Below are 26,163 nucleotides of genomic sequence, written 5' to 3' on the forward strand. Positions count from 1 at the left end.
AAGCCCCTGGAGCTCTGTAAGCAGGCAGCTTGCCCTTCTACCAAGCATCCCAGACTGCTGAGGTTTGGACGTTGTGTCTGATTATATTGTCTTCCTGTCTCTGTCCTTGCTGCTCACCTGTCACCTGTCAGTTTGCCTGGCTCTAAAATTCTATCTCCCCCTTTTTATTCTGCTGTTTTCAATCTGCTGGGGGCTGGGCAACCAAGCCACTGAGCTCTTTGGAACTGTGTGCCAATGAGGATTGGACCTTCTAGAGCTGGACCTTCTAGACCCTAGGGACAGGCTGTGTGCCCACCTTTCGGCTACTCACAGCCAGATGGTCAGAGCTGAGATTGTTCGATGGCATGTTTGAGCATGGCAGGACATCATGGTATTTCCTGTCTATGTGAGGGCCGGATGCCGGCTTGGGGGTAGCCTGGTGGGACTCTGAGCTATGACTATGTGACTTGGCCAAGGTGCTCCTGCCATCATGATGCTGTCCTCAAAAGGAAGAAGTTCCTTCTGATACAGCTCTAGCCGGAGACCTGCTGAGGTGGGAGCAGAGGACGGGGAGGAATTGTGCTCTTTGTGCATCTTGGATTCATTATTATCTCTCCTCGGAGACCGTGAGTGGGCCCCTGGGGCACAGACAGTGTCTGGTTCTTTAGAAAAAGTTAATTTTAAATCAAAAAGTTAATTTCAAATAAAAAAGTAATACATGCGTGCAGTTAAATATTCAAACCATACAGAAAAATATAAAATGAAAACTAACTCTCTCTCCCCCAACCTCAGTCCTCTCATCCATAGCCCCTCACCCCAAAGTTAAGTGCCTTGTGTATACTTTAACGTTTTAATGCATGTATCAGCATATAGCTTTTATTTGCTTTTTACTAGCACAAATGGAATCATACTGTACACAGTGTTCTTCTGTACTTCGTTTTATTCACACAATAATGTGTCTTAGAGCTCTTTCCTCAATCTACACATTCGCATCTGCCTCATTTTTCAAAACTCTGTAACTTCCTCCATAGCGAAGCATCATAATTTATTTAACCCAGGCAGTATGATAGACATCTGTATTGTGCCCCCCACCCCAACCCCAGTCTCCCTTCCTTCCACTAAATGTAAATCTTGGTCTACTTTTCTGTGTATTTCCATCAGTAGAGTTCTAGAAGTAGACTTGCTGGTCAAAGGAGAGGTGTGTTTTGTATTCTGTAATTCGCCTATTGAAGGAGAATAATGAGGGGGGGTGGTACAGGTATAAGACTCTAGCATCAGGCGGCCTCAGTTTGCATCCAGCTCTGCCTCTTTCGGGCTAGGTATTGTACCTGCACAGTGGGGATTTTAAAGGTTTAGATCTCCCAGGGTGGCTGTGTAGCTTAGATGAGATATTACATACAAAGCACTTAGAGTGGTGCCTGGCGCATGGCAAGAGCAGAATAAATGGTAACTGTTATTGTTGTGGATATTTTTATTACTATTATTATGCTCTCCGGGGTCCTCTGGAGCATTTGGGAATGTGCTTCGAAGTTAGTAGGTGTCAGATAATGCATGCATGAATGAGTGAGCACACGAATGAATGAAGACATGAGCTAGCCTGCAGGTGCCCTCTCCATCCTCCTGCTGTAACTCTTGGCTTCCATGTATCCCCGGAGCAGTGCCTATCCTGGCAGGGAGGCCGGGAGCCAGGAGCATGGCAAAGTTGTTTTGCAGCCGCTCATTAGAACCCTGCCTTGGTAGGTTTATTACGTTGGATCAACAGTTGCTAGTTCAAGGCAGATTGTGTCATAAATGTACATGGAAATATTGACTGAGCCCCCGTGTCTGCTCTAAAATGCCAGGCAGATAAAATTCAAGCACTCTCTCAAACCTGAAACACAGTGTTGGAGTCTGGAAGCTCCCAGGGATTCCAGGGAAGTAGATGAGGTTGGTTCAAATGAAGGCATGGGGGCGTTGAGATTTGCAAAGTAAGCAAGCACGCTGTTTAGTGATTTCTCAGCGTTGTCTTCCCTGCTCTACAAAGCCAGATTTGATCTTCGGCCAGGGCGATTAGAGGAAGGGGCCAGTCAGAATTAGTGAAAAGGGGGGATTAAGTAATTTTGGGAAAAGAAATTTAGGTTATTACCTCTAAGTAAGTAATATCACCTAAACCAGTGGCTAATGAGCCTGTTCCTAGGAGCTGGCCGGGCGGCTCTATGGACTGGATGTGGCTCATCTGCAATTAGCGTGTCCATTGTCTGCAGGCGGGTTGGGCTGTTGCAGCTCGGCCAGCCTTTCCCCTCCAGGTAACACACTTCCCCCTCTGCACCACCCGGCTCAGTGCACCCTGTACGCATGGCAGGTCCGAACAAAGGGAGACTTCAGAGCAGCCCTCTTCAAACTGTCCCATATTTCAGACACCAGCTGGAGCAAACAGGCCTGGTGGTGTGTGCGCCGCGTGTACACATAGGGCGGGCTCTGCGGAGCAGGATTAATCCCCTCCCCGTTACCCCACGTCCCGGGCGTTGGGCTGATTCTCTCCCCCTCCCCTTAGGTGGCAGTAGTTCACTCTCGTCTGCTTTGACGTTGGCTGAAAATCTTCAGCTCATGTCGCTCAGGCACGGCGGACTTTTTCCTATAACAAGTGTCAAAGTATAATTTTTAAAAAGTTAAGAAGATAGCTCATGTACAAATATAGAAGGAACATGTGAAGATTTTATTCCACTCATAAATTAACAAGGGAACCTATAAAAAGGTAAAAGCAGTTCCAGCAGCATTTGAGCATCAGGGGTTATATCATCTATCGGGGCAGCATTAAAAAAAAATGCTGGAATGTAAACTTGCTAGATTAGATACAAAATTGGTTAATGTCCTATGGGACAAAAAACCCCCAAACCTTTGGGTTTATCTTTTCTATCCGATAGAAATCTACGCATTAACCCCTACCTTCCCTGTGCCTGAGCTCTATTCAAATAGTAAAGAATCATCAGACGGGTATATTCTCTTACAGATATGATCCTTGGGTGTACCTGTTAAAAAGTGCCCTGTGGGGGCACCTGGGTGGCCCAGTCGTTAGGCGTCTGCCTTCGGCTCGGGTCGTGGTCCCGGGGTCCTGGGATTGAGCCCCACATCGGTCTCCCTGCTCACTGGGAAGCCTGCTTCTCCCTCTCACACTCCTCCTGCTTGTGTTCCCTCTCTCGCCGTCTCTTTCTGTCAAAATAAATAAAATCTTAAAAAAAAAAAAGTGCCCTGTGACATTGAAAGGCTATGCTTCCCACCTCTACGACCTTTTCTAAAAAAAGGTTTTAAATAATGTTTAAAGAGTGTTTCTTAATACACAAAAAGGTTTCTCATGGTTCTGTGACAGAAGAAGGGTTTTCTGGGAAAATACTGGAGAAGGAGAAGTGTCTGCAAGTTTTGGTTTAATGATTGAACTGAGAGAGATTCAGAAGCCTCGGCTTTGGAGCCCTCAGGGAGCTCCTAGATGATGCTGAGTTGTCCTTCATGGGGGCGCTAAGTGGTTCCATGGCTGGGCCTGGGCTGCTGGAAGCGGAGCCTTGCAGGGCCGTCCCAAGTGGCAGGGCTGAGGCACAGGGCCTGGGAGGAGGTGGCCAGGAAACGGGAAAGGGAAGAACCGTCTAACCTGGGCAGGTCAGGGCCACAGAGGAGGGGGCGCTGAGGGGGTGGAGAGTCAGGAGGGGCTCGGGGCCTGACTGGGCATGAGGGAGGAGGGGTAACTTTGAGGCCGGCATGGCGGGAAGGCCAGGGCTGGCACCAGAGAAACAAGGAAGATGGCAGGGGTTCAGGCAGCCCTGGTGACTCAGGCCCCAGTTTCTCAGAAATCACCTTTTGTTGTGCTTCTACTCTATGCTCTGGCCTGTTTCACGCTGCAGGGTGGTTTCCTCTTCGGCAGTTATCTGGACGCCCAGGTAGGGCTGATGCCCGGTAAAGGCCTGGCAGCTGGTGAATCTGGTGGGGGTGGTGACGGTAGGGTTCTTCAGACAGGACCCGAGGGCCGGAGGCTGGGTAATGGGAAAATTGGCAGCGTGAGGGCTAACCATGACCCTTGGACAGGTTTTCTTTGGCCCCCGGTGTGTATTTAAAAAAAAACTGGATGAATGTCAACATCCACATAGGCAGATTTCCAAATGAAGTGAAACCAGAGTTCCAGCTTCTTTTCAAAATTAGCCAGAGCCCTGAGAGGAGGCAGAACTTAACCTGAGGTCACACAGCAAGTCACCATTGCCCCCATTTGGGATGTGCAGGTTTCCTGGGCATTAAGAGCCGCCAGTTGATGGGCTGGTCAGTTTGGGACTTTGCCTTTCCCAGCCAGCTCCACCATATCCTTCATAGCTTGGGTCTTGTGTGTGGAGATCCCTCTCAGGGCAGAAACTCTGGCCCAGAGCTGTCAAGGCAGGCAGACACACACTCTGGCCATCGAGCCATAGCCAGCATCCTGCCCCCACCTCCCGTCTTATTCCCAATAATTCGTGCTTCTCAGTGGCTTTCTTTCTCTCACTCACACAGTCAGGTAGATAGAGGGGGAGTTTGGTGGGTGCCCTGTGGTATTCAAAGTGAAGGGTTTTCATACTGTCAGGGTAATGAATTCTGTAAGGGTTTGAAGCAAGGGGCTGGGAGGATCTCTGTGTCATGTGTCTGGGAGTGACAACCCCCAGTGGTTAATTACTGCCACACGATGAGAACCGAGCTGGTAGCAAAATGAGATAAGTTCATTATGAGCTAAATTTGAAGTTAATTGGATTCACATTTCCCCCCATTAGTGTACATAGAGCCTACCTAGAAATGGGCTGAATAAAAAATAAAAAGTTATATCCAAGCAAAAAAAAAAAGGATAAATCAGGCCTGGTTATCTCGTGGAGTTCATGGTGAAAGGCTTTCTGAGATGTGGGTGAGCCTGGACCAAAGTTTCTTTGAGATGGTAAAACCTGTGCCATTTGATTCATTTCATCTTGGCAGACATTTTCTGAGCACCTGTTATGTGCTGGACCAGTGCAGGGGAGGGAGGGACTCAAGTAGCTCTTGCCTACCTGGGGGACCTCCAGGCCAGAGGCAGAAAGAGGCCAAGTGCCTCGTATGTTGGGGAAATGTGAGGGAATCTGGTGCCAGAATGCGTGGGTATGGATATGGCTCCATTTCTTACTAGCGGTGGGACCTTGGGCAGGTACCTCATCTCTCTGTGTTTTAACTTCCACATCTGTAAATTGGGGATAATAATAGAATTTACCTTTACCAAGTTTTTGAGGATTAGTCAATACCTATAAAACACAGTGAACAGTGTTTGGAACACTGCCTTGTGTTAGACCAGCGCCTGGTTGATAGTAAGTGCTACAAAAATGTTAGCTGGCACAGCTTTGGGACCTTGGGGGGCACATCAACTGCTTGGAGGCTTCATTTCCTCATCTACAAAGTGGGGATAAGAACAGTACCCTCCTTCTGGGGCTGTTGTGAGTGTTGACTGAGATGAGGCACAGGAAGTGCCCAGCGCCTGACGCATAGGAACCTCTCGGGGAGCTGTTGCTCTGTTGGTTGACCAGTCACCAGAGTGGCCCAGATTCAAGGCAAAGGGCCACAGACCCCACTGCCCCCTGAGAAGGGTAGCAGAGAGTTTGCAGACACAGCAAGCATCATTGTTTCACTCCCAGTAGATACCCTCTTTTCCTAATTGTAAAAGGAAGTGCGAGATTTGAATGATTGTATTCCTTGCCAGAGGTCACACAGCTAGTAAGTGGTGGTGCCAAGATTTGAACCTAGGCCCATGGGACTCCAAAGTCCACCTCTCCTTCTTTCCCCGCCTCCCTCTGCCGCCAGTCTCAGGAGTCCAGATTTGGCTCTGGAGGCAGCTGGGGGTAGAACAGGTATGGGTGGCTTCAGGCCCCCTCAAGCCTGACATACCCTCGGTGCTGGCTTGAGCCTCTCCTCCCCGGGGCTGGATCTGCCTTCTGGAGGTCACTTCCTCCACAGTGTCAGCCAGGGCTTGCCTCACCCCACCCTCTCCCCAGAGGCATCGGAGAGCTCACACCTTCCCTGCCCTTCTTTGTATTTCCATCATTCCAAAGTCAGGCACCTCCAGGATCTGTAATCTGCATTTGTCCCTTCCCTACCATTGTCTCCCTCCAAGGCTTTTTCCATTGGTCATTTAGAACCTAAACTTGAACTTCCCTAAGGACTCTGGCCTGGAATTGTGTATGGCTCTGTGATCTACTGCAGGGACTTGGGGAGGCCAGGATTTAGCTCCTGGGCTTCATTTGTGCCAGAGTGATGCCCACCAGCTCCTCATTCTTTTGTACAGCTGCACAGAACCCAACTGTGTGTACATGCCACAGTTTATTCACCTGTTTCTCTCCGTTTGCGCCTTTAGATACGGTTTCTAGGATTTTGCAGTTACAGATGTGATGTTGCAATAATTAACTTGTGTATATGCATTTTGTGTATTGCTGAAAGTATACGTATGTTCAAGGTAAATCCCTAGAAGTAGAATTGCTTGTTGAAAGGGTAGATGCACGTACACAGCCTCCATATGGATTTGTACCATTTTGCATTTAATTTGCATTTCTAGTATTATGTGTGAACTTGCACATCTCTTCAGTTTAAGTGTCTCTCCCTGACCCCTTGTATATTCTGGTGAGTTTTCTGTTCATGAACTTTGCCCATTTTTCTATGGGACTTTTGGTCTTTTCCCTTTCCTTCTTACAAGTTCTTGATACATAGGGATAGTAGCTATTGATTCCACTTTTTGGCTATTATGAATAATAGGGCGTTGAGCATTTGTGTATGCGTTTTTGTGTGGACACAAGTTTTCGTATTTCTTGAGTGTATACGTAGGAGTGCAATTGCTGGGTCACATGGTGACTCTACATTTAACTTTCTGAGGAACTGCCAGGCTTTTCCAAATGGTTGCACAGTTTTACATTCTTCCCAGCAGTGTGTAAAGGTTCCTGTTTTCCACGTCTTTGGTCAATGCTTGTCATAACCTTTTCTGATTATAGCCATCCTAGTGGGTGTGATGTGGTGTCTCGTGGTGGTTTTGCTCTGCATTTACTTGATAGCTAATGATGTTGGATGTCTTTTCATGGACTTATTGGCCATTTGTACATCTTTTTTATTCAGATGCTTTGCCCATTTTTAAATTGGGTTGTTTTTCTTTTTATTATTGAGCTGTAAGAGTGCTTTCTATATTCTAGATACAAGTCATTTATCAGATATATGACTTGCAAATATTTGTTTCCATTTTCTGGGTCATCTTTGTACCTTCTTGATGATGTCCTTTGAAGCACAGAAGTTTTTAATTTTTATAAAGTTCAATTAATCTAATTATTCTATTGTTGTTTGTGTCATATCTAAGAAAGTATTGCCTAATCCGAGGTCATGAAAATTTATGCCTCTGTTTTCTTCTGTGAGTTTTATAGTTTTACTGTACACTTTGGTCTTTGACCCACTTTGAGCTAATTTTTTAGGTGGTTTTTCTGTTCAGAGAGTTGTTGCTATTCTTTTCTTTGATCTCCTGTTGAGTTCGTAGGTGTTCAGAATGGTTTGATCCCTATTCAGCTGAATTCCTGAGACCAGACGAAATCCAGGTCTCCTAATCCTCCGCCATCTTGCTCCGCCCCCCATTTTTGTAGGTGGTATGTGCATCTTTTTGGTTTTGAGTCATGGTTAGAAAGCATGAGAGAGAATTCCTCTCTGCAAATGAGAGAGGAATTCACCTGTGTTTTCTTCTGGTGTTTGCATAGTTTTTTTTTCACATTTAGATCTCAGATTCATTTGGAGTTTATTCTGGTATATAATATGAAGAATCCATCTATTTTATCTTTTTTAAAAATTGCTCTCCAGTCGTCCTAACACCATTATAATAAAAAGTCCGTATTTGCTCAAGTGATTGGAGAGCCTACCTTTGTCATATGTTAGATTTCCATATATAGTTGGGTCTATTTCTAGACTTTCTATTCTGTCCCATTGGTTTTCTGTCTATTCATGTGCTGGTATCACACTTGTAATTATGAAGACTTTGTAGAATGTTTTAACATCTGGGAGGGCTTGTTCCTTTGAGAGGAACATTTTGAGTAACCCTTCAAGAATAGCATTTAACTAGAAGTCATGTGTCATGAGTTGAAGTCCCTGTTCTACTATTTACTCTATGACCTTAGGGCAGTCAAAGTTCATCTCTGAGCCTCGCTTTCCTCATTCATATAACAGGGCTAGGTTCCTTCCTTTCAGGGTTGAAAAGGAGTTATTTTGAACTAAGTCTGTCTCTTCTGGAGAGCAGTCTTTGTCTTGATGAAAGTTCTGTGTGGACTCAATTGCTAATAGTGAATAAGGCCAAGTCTTGATTATTCTCTCTGGAAAGAGGGAGCAACACATGAGTTGTCCAGGATGTACTTATCTGCCATTAATAGGAAGAATTATGTTAAGATCCCAAATCACTTATTTGCAAATACATTATATGCCATCAGTAACATTGATGAATAACAGTGCCATTGCAAATGATATAAACCATTTCTTCCTTGGCAAAAAAATGATATAAATATGTGTTTTGAAGTCATTAAATTCAGAAGCATTCATTCCGGTATCCTGTTGGGTGTAGAGGCCGGAGAGCTAAAAGGAGCAGTAACATCTTAGCTGTCTCGTGTTGGCCAGTTGTTAAAGCCGGCAGCACTGGAGACGTGCCTGGAATGTGTTGGGGCGGGGACTGAGAAGGGGAAAGTGCCCATACACTCCAGAGTCATAGCATCCCCGGCTCAGTGCCAGGAGAGTCCTTTTAGGCATCAAAGCAAATGTAGGGTTTAAATTTACTCTGTGGGTTCCCACCAGATGGTGTCCATCCTTCACTCAGATTCGGACAAGTGTCCTTAGAAAGCCCCAGGCAGAGTATTCTCAAGCAGAGAATAATGATGAAAACAAGAACTGTTAACATTTATGAAGTTTAGTACCTATCAGCTATTGCCACAGTACTCCTGCTTAGCAAACTACGCCGAAGTTCAGGGCTTAAAACAACAATCATTTCTTCTTGTTCATGTACCTGGGGGTTGGCCAGGGGTTGGCAATCAAAGCTGGGCTTGGCTCCATTTGTAGGCTGGGTCCGTCTCTGCTCCACATGTGTCCTTCCTCTTGGTAGCAGGCTAGCCAGAGCCCGTTCTCAGGGTGATGGTGCAAGTGCCAAGGAGCTCAGCCAGCCACACGAGCACACGTGAGCTGCTGCTTGCTGCGTGTCTGCTAACATCCCATTGGCCAAAGCAAGGCACATGGCTGAGCCCAAACCGAAGGGGCGAAGAAGCCCACTGCGCCTCTAGGTGGAGGAGGTTTCTTTTTACTTTCTCATAAAATGATATTTACCTGGTCTAAAGAAGCTTAATATTATGCTTTCTTCCCAAACGACATTTTTGCTGTTGGATTACCATTTCTTTTCCAAGATGATGGTTACCGCCGTGGGGTTAAAGGGCTGGGGCCCGCAATCCAGTCTTCGGCAGGTGCTCGCTGTGGGCTGACAGGGTGCCGCGCCAACCCCTCACAGTGCCCGTGGAAGACACATGTTCCTCTTACCAGTGCAGGGTGTCACAGGGTGGAGGGGGAGTGCAGACTGGCCAGCCACACTGGCTGGGGTTCAAACCTGGCTTCCTTACTTACTAGCTGTGTGACTGTGGCAAGACACTTAAACTTTCTGTGCCTTGATTTCCCCCTCAGTAAAATAGGGATCATAGGTAGCTCTCGAATAGGGTTATTGTGGGAATAAATGAGTTTGGGTGTGTCTGGCTCTCTAAGTGTTAGCCACTGTTTGCTCTAAATAAAGGTTGGCTACTATTATCCTCATCTTACAGATGAGGAAACGGAGGATCAGAGTGGTTAAGAAATTCTCTCAAGGCCACACAACTAGTAAGTGGTAAAGCAAGGATCCAAGCCCGGGCAGACTGGATACTCTTTATTTATTTATTTGTTTGTTTGTTTGTTTGTTTGAGAAAAGAGAGAATATGGGGGGAGGGGCAGAAGAAGAGGGAGAAACAGACTCCTTGCTAAGCAGGGAACCTGACTAGGGCCTCAATCCCAGGACCGAGAGATCGTGACCTGAGCCAAAGTCAGATGTTTAACCTACTGAGCCACCCAGGTATCCCCAGCCTGGATACTCCTAATTGCTGTGTTCTGCTACCTTTCTATATTGAGCCTCCCTGTGACTTCCCCACAAGATCTCATAAAGTTTATTGGGACTTTTGTAAGTTGTGAGGATTAAATGGAATAATGTTTCTGAACAGCCCACCCCAATTCCTGGCACAGAGTAGGGAGGGTTCTGAAGGCTGGAGATGTCACAGACACGGTCCGTCTTTCCCTTTGTTGCCCACCACAAGTAACTGAGACTCTCTGCTTTTGTGGCCAGTCCAAGGAAGGTAAATGGAGCCACAGGCCTTTGATTGTAGGGACATTTGCTGGGTGAAATTGGAGCCATGGACAATGCAAAGGAATCCCCCAGCAACAGGAACTCCGAGGCAGGGGTATTTGTAAGATAAATGTAGCCATTTGTCAGCTCCTCACGTGCATGCTGCCATCCTCATGGGCTGGGAGGAGGGACTGGGGATGGCATGAATCCATGGCATGTTGGCCCAGTCCTGAACGCTTGCTGGACTGACCCAAGTCCCCACTGAGGCTAGAAGCTTGGAGAACTGCTTGCCATTGCCCTAAGGAGTATGGATTAGTCCTCCAGGCAGCAGCTCAGATTAGGGGATTGATTGTGGAGGTTCTAGAGCTGAGGGTGCAGTTGGACCTTAGGGTAGAACAATCTATTCAGAGCTAAACTATCCTTCATGTATATGCACACAGAGACCTGTATGAGCTTTGGGGACTCTTGGAGATCACTGAGCTAAGAGCTCTCTTTTAAATTTGGGAAAGACTGAGGCTCAGGGTGGAGTGGCTTGCCCAGAGGTCCATGACAGCTCAGTAGCAAAACCGGTAAATGGGCCCTGGATGTTCTTCGTGTCCTGCTCCCCCACCGGTAGTTCTGAGCACTTGCTACCTGCCAGGCACGGTGCAGCCCCACCCCCATGGAGCATGTAGTCTAGGTGGTCTGGCAGACTGAGAGATTGGCGAGTTTCTTCCCAAAGGGGCACTGACAGCTGCTTTCTCTCCTGACTTCTGGCAGCCCGTCTTTGACCCTCTCTTTGGGTCACTTTGACACTCTTCCTTGCTCCAACCTGCTCACCCCTTCCAGCTGCGAACCTGAGTAATTGACCCTCCTAGTTCTCCATCCTCCCCTCCTCCGTGGGGCTTGTTCTCTCCCACCCACACACCCACCCTCTCCCGCCACCAAAGAAGCTCAGACTGGAGCCCAGACACCTGGGTTCAAATCCCAGCTCTGTTTCCTCCTAGCCATGTGACCTTAGACAAGTTATTTAACCTCTTCGTTCCTCAGTTCCTTGGGCATGGTGGTTGTTTGAACCTCATGGAGTCGGCAGGATGATAAAATGAGTTAACGTATGTAAAAGAGTGTCTGGCACAAAGTAAGTGCTGTCTTATCATGACTGACATCTCCCCCAGCTTGTCTGTTCCCCTGGCACGATGCTCCCTTTGCGCTGGGACGGGGTGGGGAGCAGAGGGACCTGCAGTAGACGCCGGTACCACAAAGACTCGAGGGGCCTAGAAAACACTTCGCAGAGGAGCAGGCTCTTGAGGGCAGAGGTTGGAGACTGGATACAGTGTGGAACTATGGAGAAGGGCAGTTAGGGAACAGCTTGAGCAGAGGCGTGGGGATGGGAAAGGGTGGGGCAGATTTGGGGAATGGTCCCGGGGGTGGGGGTGGAGTCAGGGTTGATGAGGCTGGAAAGCTCACAGGTTAGGGGCACAGACTGAGGAGGGCTTTGGAAGCCAACCTGAAAAACCTGTACCTGATGGGAGAGGTGGTGGGGAGCTACTGAATCTAGAAGGATATTGATTCTAGACACTGTTCCAGCTATCTCACCAAACCTTCTCACTGGCTCTGGTAGATGAGCTGATTTTCCAGGCTCACAGTATACCCAGCTCATGACAATTTCCCTCACTGTCAGTGTTTATCAACCTCTTGGGTCTCTGTCTTTTCTTCTTGTACTGGCTCAAACTTCCAGAACAGTTTTCAATGGTAACAGGTTTCCTTGACATGTTTTTGATTTTAGTTCAGAATTTTCAAGTATTTCACCAATTAAGTATGACGTTGACTCAAGATTTAAGACTGATACCAGATCAAAGAAGTGTACTTCAGTTCTTATTTACCAAGAGGTATTTTAAGGAATTAGTATTGAATTTTAGCCAATGCCTTTTCCACAGCTTTGATATAATCATATGGTTTTCAACTTTTGATACATTACTATGATTTCCCAACCAGTGCTTTAATACTGAATCATCCTTGCATACCTGGAATCAACCTTATTTGTCCATGGTATATTATTCTTTGTAATATTGTTTGATCAATGAGAACGTAGATTTTTTTTTGCATGGATATTAATAAATTGTGACACTAGCCTTTAATTTTCATTTTTATACACCTTTGTTAAGTTTTCATATCAGGATTATGCTAGCTTGGAAAAAAATGAATTGGCAAGATTTTCTTTAGTTTTATATATCCTGGAACAGTTTAATAACAAAAGTATGTGTCCTTTGAAGGTTTAAAAGAACCTGCCCCAAACAAAAAGAAACAAAACTTGCCTGAAAGCTAAATGGACATCTTATATAAAAAAATTATTTTAAAAAAGAACCTTTTCTATTTCTGCCAAAGTGATTGGGCTGTTTGTGTTTTCTCCTTCTCAACTTAATTTTGGTAATTCATGTTTTCCTGGAAAATTGTACCTTTTGCTAAGATGTCCATATGTATTAGTATAGAGTATCTTTACATTTTTTAATATCTTTTCCATTGTCTCTGGTTGTATCTTCTCCTCATTCCTTTTATTTTTTTAAAGATTTTATTTATTTATTTGACAGAGAGAAACAGCGAGAGAGGGAACACAAGCAGGGGGAGCGGGAGAGGGAGAAGCAGGCTTCCCACCGAGCGGGGAGCCCGATGCGGGACTCGATCCCAGGACCCTGGGATCATGACCTGAGCCGAAGGCAGACGCTTAACGACTGAGCCACCCAGGCGCCCCTTCTCCTCATTCCTTATCTTGATATTTGTGTCTTTTTTTTTGGATCTTGCCCTAGGTTTGTCTGTCTTACTGGTCTTTTCCAATAACAATTCTTGGGTACATTTATTGTTGTGTGTGCTTTTCTCTGTTTCCTAATTCTTTATCTTCTGCTTTTTCTTTATCGATTCCTTCCTCCTCCTTTCCTTAGGTTCTTTTTATTACTTTTTTTTTTAGAGAGGGGGGAGGGGCAGGAGAGGGAGAATCTTAAGCAGGCTCCACGGCCAGTGTGGAGCCCGATGTGGGGCTTGATCTCAAGACCCTGAGATCATGACCTGACCCGAAATCTAGAGTCAGATGCTTAACCAGCTGAGCCACCCAGGCACCTCATTTTATTACTTTTTTAATCTGGCTTCTTGAGTTGGGTGCTTTGGTGAGGCACTGTATTTTCTGCTTAAGGGGTCAAAGTTTTAAAGCATGTGTAACACTGGCAGAAACTGTTGGGGTTCTGACCAAAGGCACGGCTTCTTGTTGAAGAAAGAACCCAGTCCCAGGAGGCAGGAGAGCTGCATTCCCGTCCCAGCCTTGCCTCCAATCGGCTGAGTGTCCCTGGGCAAGCCCCTTCTCTTCCCACGACCCTTTTTCCCATCTCAGGCAACCAGACGTGGACCTCGTGAGGCTTGGCCCCCATGTGCTCCCTGCACCAGGCAGCCTCCTATCAGGATAACGCCATCTGTCTTTCAGGAGGCAGATTTGGCCTCTCTCTGATGTGGTTCTGGCTCCCACCCCTACACATATATGCACAAAAACTGAGTAGCTAAATTTTCTTCTGCACGACAGAGCCGATAAGCAATGGTCACGGTGTGGCCTGAAGGCAAGGCTCAGCTGAGGTGACGTAGAGCCTCTGGACTCACCGTCAGACGCCCAGCCAGGTGTATGTGTGTGGCAGTGGAGCAGAGTGGCTAAACACGTGACCTTTGTCACTGCATTTGTGGTTTGTCGTCATCACCAGGGGCGTGAACCTGGGGATGGTGCTGGGGCTGGAGCTCCAAGCCCATCAGACCAGCTCCCGCCACGGCGGCTTTCTCTGCATGTCTCACAGTCTGGCCCCTGGCATTTTGATCTTGTACCAGCTAGCCTGACATGTAGGCTCACTCCGCTTCCTCAGATACCTTCTCAGCAGCCCTCGGGTCACCAAATCCCTGTGACCGTGTGCAGAGGGCTCCGTGTTGGGTGTGAGTGCTCTTCCCACCCCCGCCAGGATGCTACTTGAGGCAGAGGAGGGTCCTGGGCTGATGTTAAGAAACGTGGGCTGACGCACCTGCTCTGCGGCCTGTTCCCTGCGGGACCTGAGCCTGTTGCTCCCCACCCACCATGGGTCTCAGCTTTGCCATCTGCAGAATGGTGACAGGGTTGGTCCAGAAGAGCTTCAAGGGCCTTCCCTTCACTGATTCTTGACCACAAGTGGAGGGAATTTTATGAGCTCCCGAGAGATCAAGAGCCCTGTTGGAGCCACTTCTTTCATTCACTTAACAAATATCTGCAGGCCTCTGCCATTCTGACATTGGGTACAAAGACGTGACCCTGGAGACAGGAGCTGCCCTAGAGGGCTATGAGCGCAGGGTCAGAGGAGGAGGAGAGGGGGAGGCATACGAGGGCTGGGGAGAAAACCTTCTTAAATGACCTTTATTAGAAGTGGTCAGTTCCATCGATTCCGGTTTTTTGTTTAATGTCAGCTCTTGTGGGGGCTCAGAGGTAGTTCATTTGCTCCCCTTCCAATGCCCCATATGAAGAGACACGAGCAATGCTTGTTTCAAGTTGGGATGCCCAGTCTAAAGCCAGGGAGGTGGTGAGCGAGGTCAGGGGAGGCCACATGCCTTCTGTTCCATAAGGTTCTGGAAGGTAAGCAGAACCCCGTGAAATGAGGCAGCCTCTGGCTGGAGGCTGGACAGTCTTTGAAGGACTGGCACTAGAAAGGCTGTTGGTTTATCTGGGGAACGTTCACGGCCCATACTGTGTCCTGGCTTGGATTCTTTGGGGAGTGTTGATCAGAGGTGGTCTCTCTCCTTGGGCCACCTGCTAATGGGCTGAGCTCAGAGTCATCTATCTGTGGCAGTGCCTGCACCAAGTCGTTGGGCTCCAGGAGACGTTCCTGGGACCTGGCCTGGCTCTTCATGGTCGGGAACTGCCCTCACCCAGTCTCCAGTGTCCCTAATCAGAGGAGGTCAAGGTTCCACTTTCCCTCCCTTGTCCTAAGACCACCTCATTTCCCTCCTGCTTCCCAGGACGGCTGAAGCAGGTGTATCTCCTCCTTCCAGGAGCAATTGGCAATCCCACCCATCGGGTGGGGTCTTGTCCTCAGGGCCCACCACCTAATCACTGAACAGTTGGATCGCCCAAGATCTGGGTTCCTGAGCCCCGAACACCCTGTTACATACACATAACTGGCGGTGCTTGAAAGGGCCGGAGCTCTGCTTTATCCCTAAGAGACGGCCAAAGCTCAGTGCCGTCTCCCTTACAGAGTTCTGCTCCCTGGGGTTTCTTCCACACAACATGAAACCCAGCAGGCTTGGACACCCCATTCCTTCTGCCTTTAGTCAGGACCTACCAGGTGCCAAGCCCGGTGGTGGATGAATGAGGTGTCCCCCCTGCCCTCCAGGAGCCGGCAGCCTGCAAAGAGGTGAACACATACCCACCAGAATGTCTGCCCCCAATGGCCGAGGCCTTAATCTCCACGTCCCAGCTCCCAGAACAGTGTCAGGTGTGAGGAGGTACACTTCCTGCACCTTTGTCGAGTGAATGGCGAGCTCTAGGGCAAAGGAGGAAGGACTGAATAAGGACCAGACACACAGCTGAGGGTCTGAGGAGGAGGAAGAGGGAGGTGTTGGAGCAGGCCTTCGCGGGGGCGCGTGGTGTTGGGCTGCCTGCGGCTGGAGCAGAGCGTGCTTTGCGCAGAGGCGCGGCGGAAGCAAAGGTGTGGACGGGGAGAAGTCCAAGTCCCCCTTCAGCTCGCGCGCGGTGAGCTGGCCGGAGCTCCGTTCTCCCAGGGAAGCAGCAGAGCTGTCCTGGGTCCCTGCTGAGGGGAGCCGGGGTGGCCGGAGGGGTGGGTGTCTGTGTGCGTGTGCGCGCGCGCGTGCGCACATGTCTGCATGCCTGAGTGACGGGAGGGGGGTGGGGGCACACTGGTGTTCAGCGCCCAGACGTGACAAATGTGCAGATGTCCCAGGAGCTGTGGACATGAGCGGCTGGCCACGGAGACACTCACCCCGTGATTTGTTGCTTTGATTCCTCAGGCCGTGACTTGGCGAGCACGACCCTCCCCGGGTACCCTCCGCACGTCCCCCCCGCCGGACAGGGCAGCTACTCAGCACCGACGCTGACAGGGATGGTGCCTGGTGAGTTTGCACTGTCGGCGTCTCCACAGCAGGCAGCGGACGGGGTTTCGGGGGGGGGCTTCCCCCCAAACAGCCCGGGTGACCTCTACGCTTCTGAGAAGTGGACCTGAATAAATCAGGCAGAGGTCTGCACTCTCAGCCTCTCTCTCTGCAGCTGGGCCTTCAGTGGGGCCGGCAGTGAACTCGGGAAGGGGGGTGGGGACTGTCACTCAAACAGCCCCTTGGTGGCCACACAGATAGTCTGAACACAGAGGGGTGCGGGACCTGAGCAAAGGTTGCCCAGCCAGTGCTCAGTCGGGGTCCTCCGTCCTCCCCGACGCGGTTTGTGTGAGGTGAATACCAGGAGGCTTCCCCGCCCCCCCCGACCCCCAGGGGCTCTCAGCAGCCTTACTCCTTGGGGTTGAGGACCATGTGCTCAGAACAGAGAGGATGTTGGCGGATGGGTTGGTGACTTGATTCTGAGCTGAACACCCCGTGGCCACGGAAGGAAACCGTATCCCCTCGGGCCAGCGATGGGTCCGTTTCTTTAAAGACATTTAGAAAGGAGGCCGCCCTGTTCCTTCCACTGTAGGATGGGGTGGGAGAAAGAGCACATCATCCTGGTGCTGGCTGGCTCTGTCCTCAGGGCATGAGAATAGCAGGAAACCCAAAGTATCATTTTTTGAAAGATGTTTAAAAAAATCAGGGGGTAAATCAGGACTGGGTTGGATGTGGTTACACTTCTTTTATTCTTTTAAGGGTTAGCATTGTTTCTTGTTCTGAGTCATTTACCTGGTGCCCGAGCCCCTCTTTCTAGCCCACCCTAGGAGTCCTGCCTAAGTAACCACATGCCTCTGCCAGCCTCCTCCATAGCCCATGTCGTGGGCGTGTGCGCCCCAGGCTGAGGACTGGTGGGAGATGGACAGAACCGAACCTGAGACGGGGTGTTCCCACCTCCATGTAAGGTCCCACAGGATGATGAGCCAAGCCAGGGGCGGGAAGGGACGCAGGGCGAATCCTAGCCTGGTTGGGCTTTCCCCACGCAGCCAGGTCCTGGCACAGATGCCAAGGAGTCCCAGAATTCTAAATTCACTCCTGGCCTTCCCAGTTGTTAACAAAGATGTATTTAACAAGGTAGGAGGACAGAGCATATTTCATTTAACGGTTTGTTAGCTTGATTTATGACTTTTAAATATGAGACATATGGGAAATGGCCTCTGTGTGTACTCGTGCCCTGGGCCTCACCAGGGCCAGGGAGGCCTGCCAGGTTCACACCTGCAAAGAGCTTTTGCCTCTCTGCTGGGGGGATGGGCGCATGGCAGAGCATCGGGAAACACTGTGCACAAGGCCAACAGAGGTGGGGGGGACCCAGACTCCTTCCCGCCCCTACTCTCAGGAGATGGAGCCCAAGTCCTGCCCCCCTCACAGCCCCTCATGCTTCCGTAGCACTTTATAAAAGGCAAAGTGCTTTCCCGGGAGCCCTTTATGGTTCCAACCCTGTGAGGTGGGCTGGGTAGGAATCGAATTCCCATTTTCCAAAAGGGGAAGCCGAGACTCAGACCAGTTGGGGAATCGCCCAAGGCTGCACAGCCGGCGGAGGGGAGGGCTTGAATCTGGGGCTTTGCCCAGCAGTTCAGCGCTCCTTCCTCTGTACTCCGCTGCCTCTGTGTGCTCTCATTCCATCAACACAAGCTTCTGCCGGATGGCAGGGGCCCAGGCAGCCGCCCCAGGCCCTCTCCCAAGGGCACACTGTCCGGTAAGGCTGAGGCCACCAGCTGGCCCTGCCGGCTCCCCACCGCAGACCCCAAAGAGGCCAAGTCTTGAGAAGCGGCTGAGCTTTCTTGAGTTTATCCAGAGCCCGCCCCTGGCCCCCGTGATTTCTCCAGGCCTAATTACTAGGCTCAAGATACAAATGGCCGTGGGCCTGGCAGAGACCCCAGTGGGAACCGAGGGCGGTTCCTCACCCATTAACGGCAGCCGCAGGAATCACAGGGCTGAACAAAGGTCCAGTCTAACCAAACCAGTGGCGGGACCGGTACTAGCATGAGGCATGATCAGTCAGTCCCCTGGCACAGAGGGACGGTACACCACGTGGAGGGAGGAACACAAGCATCTTGGCAGGGAGCCCAGGTCTGCCTCCCACTCTCTCCCTTTCTTCTCCGTTTGTTTTCTCTTCTCATACAGCCCCGCGACTCAGTCCCTTCCAGACCCAGTGTCAGGGCTGGGACCCCATGCTCAGGGGTTCCTGTTCCTCAGTGTCCAAACTGTGTCACATCTTTGGGATTGTTTCCAACATGATCATCAAACCTATTTTTGGAAAGGCTTCATGGGGGCAGTGCTGGCCCACAGGCATGGTCTTCGCTGAACTGTCCCAGGACTGGCACACAGCACAGGGGGCCCACCTTATGGCACTGCGGGTCTTGGGCCTGCCATTCAGGCGTCACATAATCTGGCCTCAGCCTGCCTTTCTGGCCAGCTCGCCCAGCTCGTCCCTCCCCGTGACCACCCACTGGTTCCTTGCACACCTCACAGTCGCATCCATCAGTGTCACTCCCATCTGTGCCCTTGGTTTCTGCTACTTCCTGCCCCTGCCTGTTGGGATCCAGCTTTACCCTTCAGGCGATGTGGAAACATCACCTGCCCCGGGAAGCCTTCCGGTTTGGCCCTCCCCCGGGGGGATGCTTGATACTTGGCTTTGTTACACCCCATGGCCCAGCCTGTGTGTGGCCCAGTTAGCTGTGCCACTGGATGGTGGGTCCTAAAGGCCAGGCCCTCTGCTTTGTCTTCTGTAGCCCTCACAGTCCCTAGCACAGAATAGGTCCTTCTGTGTGTGGTGGCTAAGGGAGGGAGGCAGGGAAAGTTAATATGGAACCATGCATTAGTTCCGGTGACTGTCTTGCAGTCCTGGGGCCCAGGGCTGTGCTCCCTCTGGGGGCTCTAGGGAGAGATCCATTCTGTGGGTCCTGGTGTTCCCTGCAAGTCTCTGTTCTACCTTCACAGCACGGAGGGGGTCACGTCTCCCTCTCCCTTGTTAGGATACACAGGACTGCATTTAGGGCCCAGCTGGATAATCCAGGGTACTCTTCCCATTTTAAAATCCTTAATCACATCTATAAAGGGAACCCCCCCCCACACACGCTCCTCCCTCCCTTTTTTTTGGCCCATAGAAGTAACATTCACAGGTTCCAGGGATTAGGGCATGGATATACCACAACCTGTTTGAGGATTTCCACTTTGTTCAGATTTCTGACTCAATCTCTTGGGCTTCTGAATCTGGGAGGCCTTCATTCAGTTGTGGCCGTGCTGAAGGGGATGCCATTTCACAGACCCCCAGGGGCATGTTGGTAGAGTTTGGAGAAACAAACTGAGCAAGACTTTAGGAGATTGTTTATCCTTCTTTTGTCTGAGGCTGTGACTTGGTAATTGTCTGTTTCACTATATGGAACAGTCCGTCTGCCTCCCCTAGCCGTGAATCCAGAGGGAGACCGACATCTTCTGACTTGTTTTTCCACGCTAGGTTTTTCGGAAATTTGGCCTCCCCCTCTTCTTTTAAGGGAAGACTTTCAGGTGTAAGGTTTCCTTGTAGACACATTGAGGAGGGACTGCCCAAGTGTAGTTGAACTTTTGGCCCTGAAAAAAAAAATAGGCATCCCGTTTTTCCATATTAAATTCTAGCTTGTTGGCCTGGATTCTGTATTTTCCATCCTGATTCTGCCATCAGGGTGCTGTCTGATGTTTCTGGCTCCAGGGTGTTCCCAGGTCTGCAAAATGGGGCTTCTTGGTCTTCTCTGGTATTTGTAGATTCCATTTCTGCCTTCTGCCACTGTGCAAAATCTGTGAGCGCTTCGTCGATCACTTCCACTGAATAAAGCAAAGAGGGCACATTAATCAGCTTAGAATGGGAACAGTTGAGTCTTGTTTTCCTCGAGTCCCAGCAAATGCCACAAGTTTTGTACCGAAGATTCCGTGGTGTCCTGATCGGTACAACTAGTTGATTCCTGCCTGGAGATGTTTGTACAACCTAACAGATATCAACATGGTTTTTGAAACTCTTAAAATTTCCAGGCTGGGTGAGAAGGAAGGGTGCTCACTGCCCTTTGACTTCAGTAAGTCTAAGCAGCAAGGAGACCATCTTTGAGACGACCCAGTCAGGGACGCGCCCATGTGCCCTCCACATGTCATCCCTCTGGGAGCTTTAGGCCCAAGTGCCAAGAAATCCCGACTGTGTCGTGTTTGCCTTCCTTGGGCTGCAGCAGACAAGAAGCTTGTTGGAAGCCCTAGAAGGCACACAGCAAGTTCCTCCTGTCCTGGGCGCTCTACTTGCCATGGGTTGGTGTATATCGTTTCGGGGTGCTTTTCAGTTACATTGCTCAGTTAACTGATGGATTTTCTTTTCATAAAGAAGGACGAGGGTGAGTAGAACAGGAACCTGAGGCCAGCGAGGAGGTGTGGAATGACGACAGCGAGAGATGGGCAGGCGTGGGGCCCGAGGGACTCTGGCGGTGGGAATGAGAGGCAGGTGCAGTTCTTCTCAGCCCCTCTCTGCTGCTCTTATGGGACTAGTCCTCGGCTCCCTGTGGGGTTCACCTCAGAGGGGTCTTCCCCGTAACCAAATGCGTATTAATTTCCTATTGCTAGTGTAAGGAGTTACCGCAAACTAGTGACTCAAAACATAAATTCATCATCTTATAGTTCTGGAGGTCAGAAGTCCAGAATGGGTGTCAGAGGGCCAACGTCAAGGTGTCGGCAGGGCTGTATTCCTCCCGGAGGCTCTAGGGGAGAATTGTTTCCTTGCCTTTTCCAACGTGTAGATATTCCCTGCATTCGTTGGTTGGTGGCCATGCTAGGCTGAATCTTTATTGTGATGCCATGTTTCTACTTCTCTCCAGCCTCCCTCTTCCACTTTTAAGGACTCGTGGGATTTTATTGGCCCTGCCTGGATAATCCAGGGTACTCTCCTTAGCTTCCAGCTAATTAGCAATTCCTCTTTGCTATATCACCTGCCAGGCTCACAGGTTCCAGGGATTAGGATGTCGACCTCTTTGGTCAGGGGTCATTATTCTGCCTACCACACCATCTAAACCAGGACCGCCCCCCCATCACTCCTCTCACAAAGCATCCTAAGCAGATACTAAGCACAGGTGAAGGACTTTCCTCAGTGGTTTACTCCATCCTCATCTACTTTCCCATCAGGTTGTGCAGTACACAAAGCTAAGTCTGTTTTGTTCACTGCCGTGTCCCGGTTCCCAGCCACATGGGGAAGCATGGAACACTGGAGCCCGATTGCCTGGTTTTGAATCCCCATTCTGTGTCTCACTAGCTGTGTGACTTGGGGCAAGTTACATAACTTCTTTGTACCTTTGTTTTCTCCTCATCTACAAAATGGGGGTGATGGGAATAAGAGTGAGCATTAAATGATGTAGCTTATGTAATACTCTTAGAATTTTACCTAGCACATAGTAAATGCCACACAAGTATTGACGATTACAGTGATGACTGTTGTTTATTTAGGGGCCTCAGCGGGATGTGGTGGTGAGAAAAGACACCTAGCTGCATGCCTCTGAGGCTGGCCTGACCTAGGCTGGCATCATATTGAGGACTCTCCAGTGGAGTTCATGGCCCATGGAGCCCATGGATCAGTGGGAGAAATGGTTCGAAAAGAATCCAGTCACAAGCAAGAATGTTGCCAAGCAGGAATGGGGGTAGAGGGGTCCAGCAGGGAGGCAAAAGCCTGGATTGTGGCCAGATTCAGCCAGGGAGTCACTATGTCATCTGAGAATGCCATTTCCATGTTCTGGGCTTCATTTAGCATGTGGACCATGGGGAGAATATACTCTGCACAATTCTGAAAGGCATGGCTAGGACCAGTGAATGGGAGCCAGAGGGACCCCTTCCCCAGAATTAGAACTGAAGACAGGCAGATGGGCAGGCTGGGGAGGGGAGGGGCTCACAGAAACCAGAAAGGACATGTTGGAGGGACTGAAGCATGAGTGGAGGGAGGGAGACTGGACCATTGCTTGTCAAGTGCCTCCCAGGCCTAAGCATCAGGCTCAGGGAGTGTTTGCTCAGAGAATGAATGACTTTTGGTTTCATAGCTCTTTTTTCTCCCTCACCGGGGCTTCTGGTGGTCCTGTGGCCTGGGTACTTTTGAAGCTCCCTCCACACTTTTCAAAGCTCACCCTGGGCTCCCCTGTGGCCACCTGTTGCTCGTTCCTGACTCTTTGCTGCCCTCTAGTGGCCTCTAGTCACTCTGCCACAGCAGGAATGGAACTGACTGGGGGGGAATACCAGGCTCAACCAGGGGGAAACAGCAGGTGGCTAGTCGGTTGTTCATTCTTCACACATTTCCTGAAAGTGCCAGTTCTAAGCTAGGTGTGGTGTTGCAGACACAGTCCCTGCCCTCAGGCAGCTCACAGAGTGGTTGGGGAGATAGATATAAAAAGTCATCCCTGCATGCTGTGTTAGGGGTTTAAATGTAGGAATGTACCGAGGAAGTGCGAAGGAGGGGGCTGCTGAATTTGCTGGGGCCGTGGGGTGAGGTGGGGGAAACCAGGGAAGGCTTCCCAGGGGAGGTCACTTGGGCTGGACCTTGAAAGACAAGTTTGCAGCCTGAGAAATTGGAAGGGTGTTGTTGGGTGAGAAGACCCAAGGCCCAGAGAGCCTGGGTATCCAGTAGGGGTTTTGGGGTGCAGGCAGGGACAAGCAGGAAGGCCAGGCTGGGCTGAATGAAGAAGGGCCTCTCCAGCACCCAAACATCAACCCCTGGAAACCTCGTGTGCATGAGGTGGTACAACCAGCAGTTGCACTCTGTGTCTAGGTCTCCCCGGGCTACTCTGTCTAGCTCTCCCCATCTCTGTGCCTTCTGACAGCAGTTATGAGAACCAGTCGTGAGTGAGGGAGACCATATGTCTGGGCTCCTGACTTTTCATGTTTCTCCCTGATGTGCCTCTGCAAGTGGTATTTTTTTAAAAACAAACAAAAAACTGGATTGTGATGCCTTTTTAGGAAATTAGGGGATACAGCCAGGATTTGCTTTAGAAGAAATTGAAGTATGTGGAGGGCATCTGAGCTTTGGGTGAAATGAAGTGGGGGAGATTGAGGTCCCAGCCCCAAGAGGTTGGGTTCCCTTGTTGGTTCAGACAGGAGTGCAGGTGCACAGCCCTCAAGTGTGGGTGTCCTGAGGAGAAAAGGCGGCCTCACCGGGCCCGGGGCCTTCATCCTCCTTGATCCCGAGGTCTGAGTCAGATTCTAGGAGAGGCGCCCCCAGTGGACAGGGGCTGCAGCTCACGTGTGCACAGGCCCTAGAAGAGCGGCCGCAGGGGAGTCCTCCTCAGCACCTGGCCACACGGTAGGTGGTAGAGCAGCCCGACTCCAAGCCCCGGGGATGGCAAGCCACTCTGTTGCATTGCCTCCCAGTACCACTTCCTGCCTGAAGGCCCGCCACAGGGCTGGGTGACCGTTCCCTCTGGATAAGTGGTCGAGTCTTGGTTAGGGGAAAATGAGGAAAAGGTGCTTTGGGCCTGGCTCAGCTGGGTGGGCTCGGAAGGGAGAGGCTGGGAGGCAGCCCTCCTGGAAGGAAAGGGTCCCCATGCAGGAGCCAGTGTCCCACAGCGTCCAGGCCATCTACCCACTGGCTCTGCCCACTTCTCCTGGCGAACTTTCCTCGTAGTTTCTATGACATTATCTGTGAGTGTTTCTTAGCCCCTACCAGACTTGAGCTCCTGAAGAAGGAGGTTGACATCCTAGCCAGGACTTCCTACGGGACAGTAATGGGGAATGCAGGGTCCCTGAGGGGTCCTGGGCTAAAGGGCCCAAGAGCTTTTCAGGAATTTACAACAATTTACAACTGTTTTTGCCTCAAAAATTCAGAAAGGAAGCTGGAAAACTTGCATTAATAAATGTTAAGTTTAGTGCCTGCAAATTGTAATATTATGTTAACTTCATTAACTATTAAATTTAGTGCTCATAAAAATTTCATTACATTTGAAAACAATTTTTAAGTTGGATTTTCTCACTTTGCAAGAATTCCCTGGCCTGTATCTTGATTGCTGAGAAATCATAGCCAACCGTAGGTTACATAAATTGCTTGTGGCCAAATAATTTCAAAAGTAATATTATAAAAATAAGCCTTTTGTACTTTTAGAGTGAGAAGTCTCATTATTTTGGTACCTTTATGCGTGAAGTACTATAAGTTGGGTTGGAGAGGTGCCCCATAGTTAGGCACTTGGGGCTCTGGGAAAAAGCAGCGTGGGAGACACCCTGATGTCCTGTTGAACCATACTGAACATAAAAAGTAATGGTGGGACCTTGAGCTGATCAGGTTTCAGCAGCCAGCCACCCATCCATCCATCCATCAGTTTTTCTTTCCTTTTCTTCTTCCTCCCTCTCTCTCTCTCCCTTCCAACTGCATGTACCAAGCATGAACGTAGGCATAGAAAGGTGAAAGCCGTGCCCCTTGTCCATGAAAAGCTTAGTCTATAGTGCAGATGGGCAAGTCGGTGAGGATCTAGGGGGACGAATGTGGTAATAATACGTAAACTCAGGGACTCTGGGAGCACAGAGAAGGAGGGTGCAGCCTCTACTAGGGATGTCAGGAATAGAGGGCTCCAGAATTTCTCTGTAGGAGGGTTGGAGGGGGGAGGGCATGTCTGAAGCTGATTTTGCAGAGTTTTTCTAAAATTGTGAAATGCTGTCCACATCAAAGAAAGTAAGAGGTTAGGGGTGTAGCTAACCCTGGGTCAGGGGAGGAATCTAGGAAGAGAGGAGTCTCTGGCTTAGCTTGTCACTGGGGATGAAGCATATGTTAGTCAGTGGGAGGTGGAGTGAGGAGGGAGACAATGAACGGATGGGGGGTGGGGGGCAGTGAATATAAAAGGTATGCTCTGCTTCTACACACACTGGAGTTCTTCCAAAAAACCAGATTGAATCTACTGGGGTTGTCTGGGTTTTCCTTCCTTTGATTTGCTGGAATCTGCAGCCCCCATCTACAAGACCTCATTAGCTGTCAGCCCTCAGCTGTCTTGACCACCGTCTCTAAGCCTGTGGCTCACTCCACCTGGGACTTCTCTCCAGAGAACTTCTGGCAGCGCTCCGAGCCTTCTGGGGGCAGGGAGAGCCAGTAGGGCTTGGCGCCTGCTCTCCAGAAGGCTTCTTAACGAGGCCAAAATGCTTATGCCCATAAGCTGATTCCACCTGCAGGCCTCCCGCCTACCTGCATGGTGGTATCACAGAGCCCTCTCTATTATCCCAGGTTGCAGTTTGAAAGCACCTGGGGAGGTTGGAGCGTTTGTGCCCACTTCAGGGGCAGGCTAGGTGAGTTCAGAGAGGTACCATGCCTTGCCAGGGGTACACAGCCAACAGGGGAGCAGCTGGGCCTGGCACCTAGCGCTCATGCTCAAGTTCACCCAGTCCTTGGTGCCCGTGGAGAGAAGGAATGGGCTCTGGGCCGGGGAGACACTCTTGGTTTCCTTGGTGCTCTGGTAGGGCTGCCGATGGCCTTCCTGACCCAGAGGCCTTTTTATGGCCCAGAAGAGGCTCTTCCCAGCTGGGACACCAGAGAACCACACTTCACATTCCAGTACCCCATCTTCCCCTCTCCGTGCTTGACCCGTCCTTCTAGGCGCCAAATCAAATGCTCTTACAGAAAGCCTGCCCCTGCGCCTCCCCCACTCCCTGCCCCCGCGGGCCTCCTCTCTCCCGTGAGCACACCCCAGGGCAGGGCCCCTGGTCTCCCTCGGTCAGAG

General features: G+C 50.0%; 1 protein-coding gene across 6 annotated transcripts in view; it reads left to right on the plus strand.

The window, feature by feature from the left end:
- Positions 1–26,163, plus strand: part of PAX5 (paired box 5) — a 190,425-nt gene that overhangs the window by 132,070 nt on the left and 32,192 nt on the right. For 3 of the 6 annotated variants that reach the window (XM_027616734.2, XM_027616737.2, XM_027616738.2), the window contains exon 8: positions 16,340–16,441. The exons of the other annotated variants lie outside the window; for them this stretch is intronic. In XM_027616734.2, the coding sequence (XP_027472535.1) occupies positions 16,340–16,441 (102 nt within the window). The remainder of the gene's footprint in view (positions 1–16,339; positions 16,442–26,163) is intronic. 6 annotated transcript variants of the gene reach the window in all.

Source organism: Zalophus californianus, chromosome 13 (genome assembly GCF_009762305.2).
Source record: "Zalophus californianus isolate mZalCal1 chromosome 13, mZalCal1.pri.v2, whole genome shotgun sequence".
NCBI classification, from domain to species: Eukaryota; Metazoa; Chordata; class Mammalia; order Carnivora; family Otariidae; genus Zalophus; species Zalophus californianus.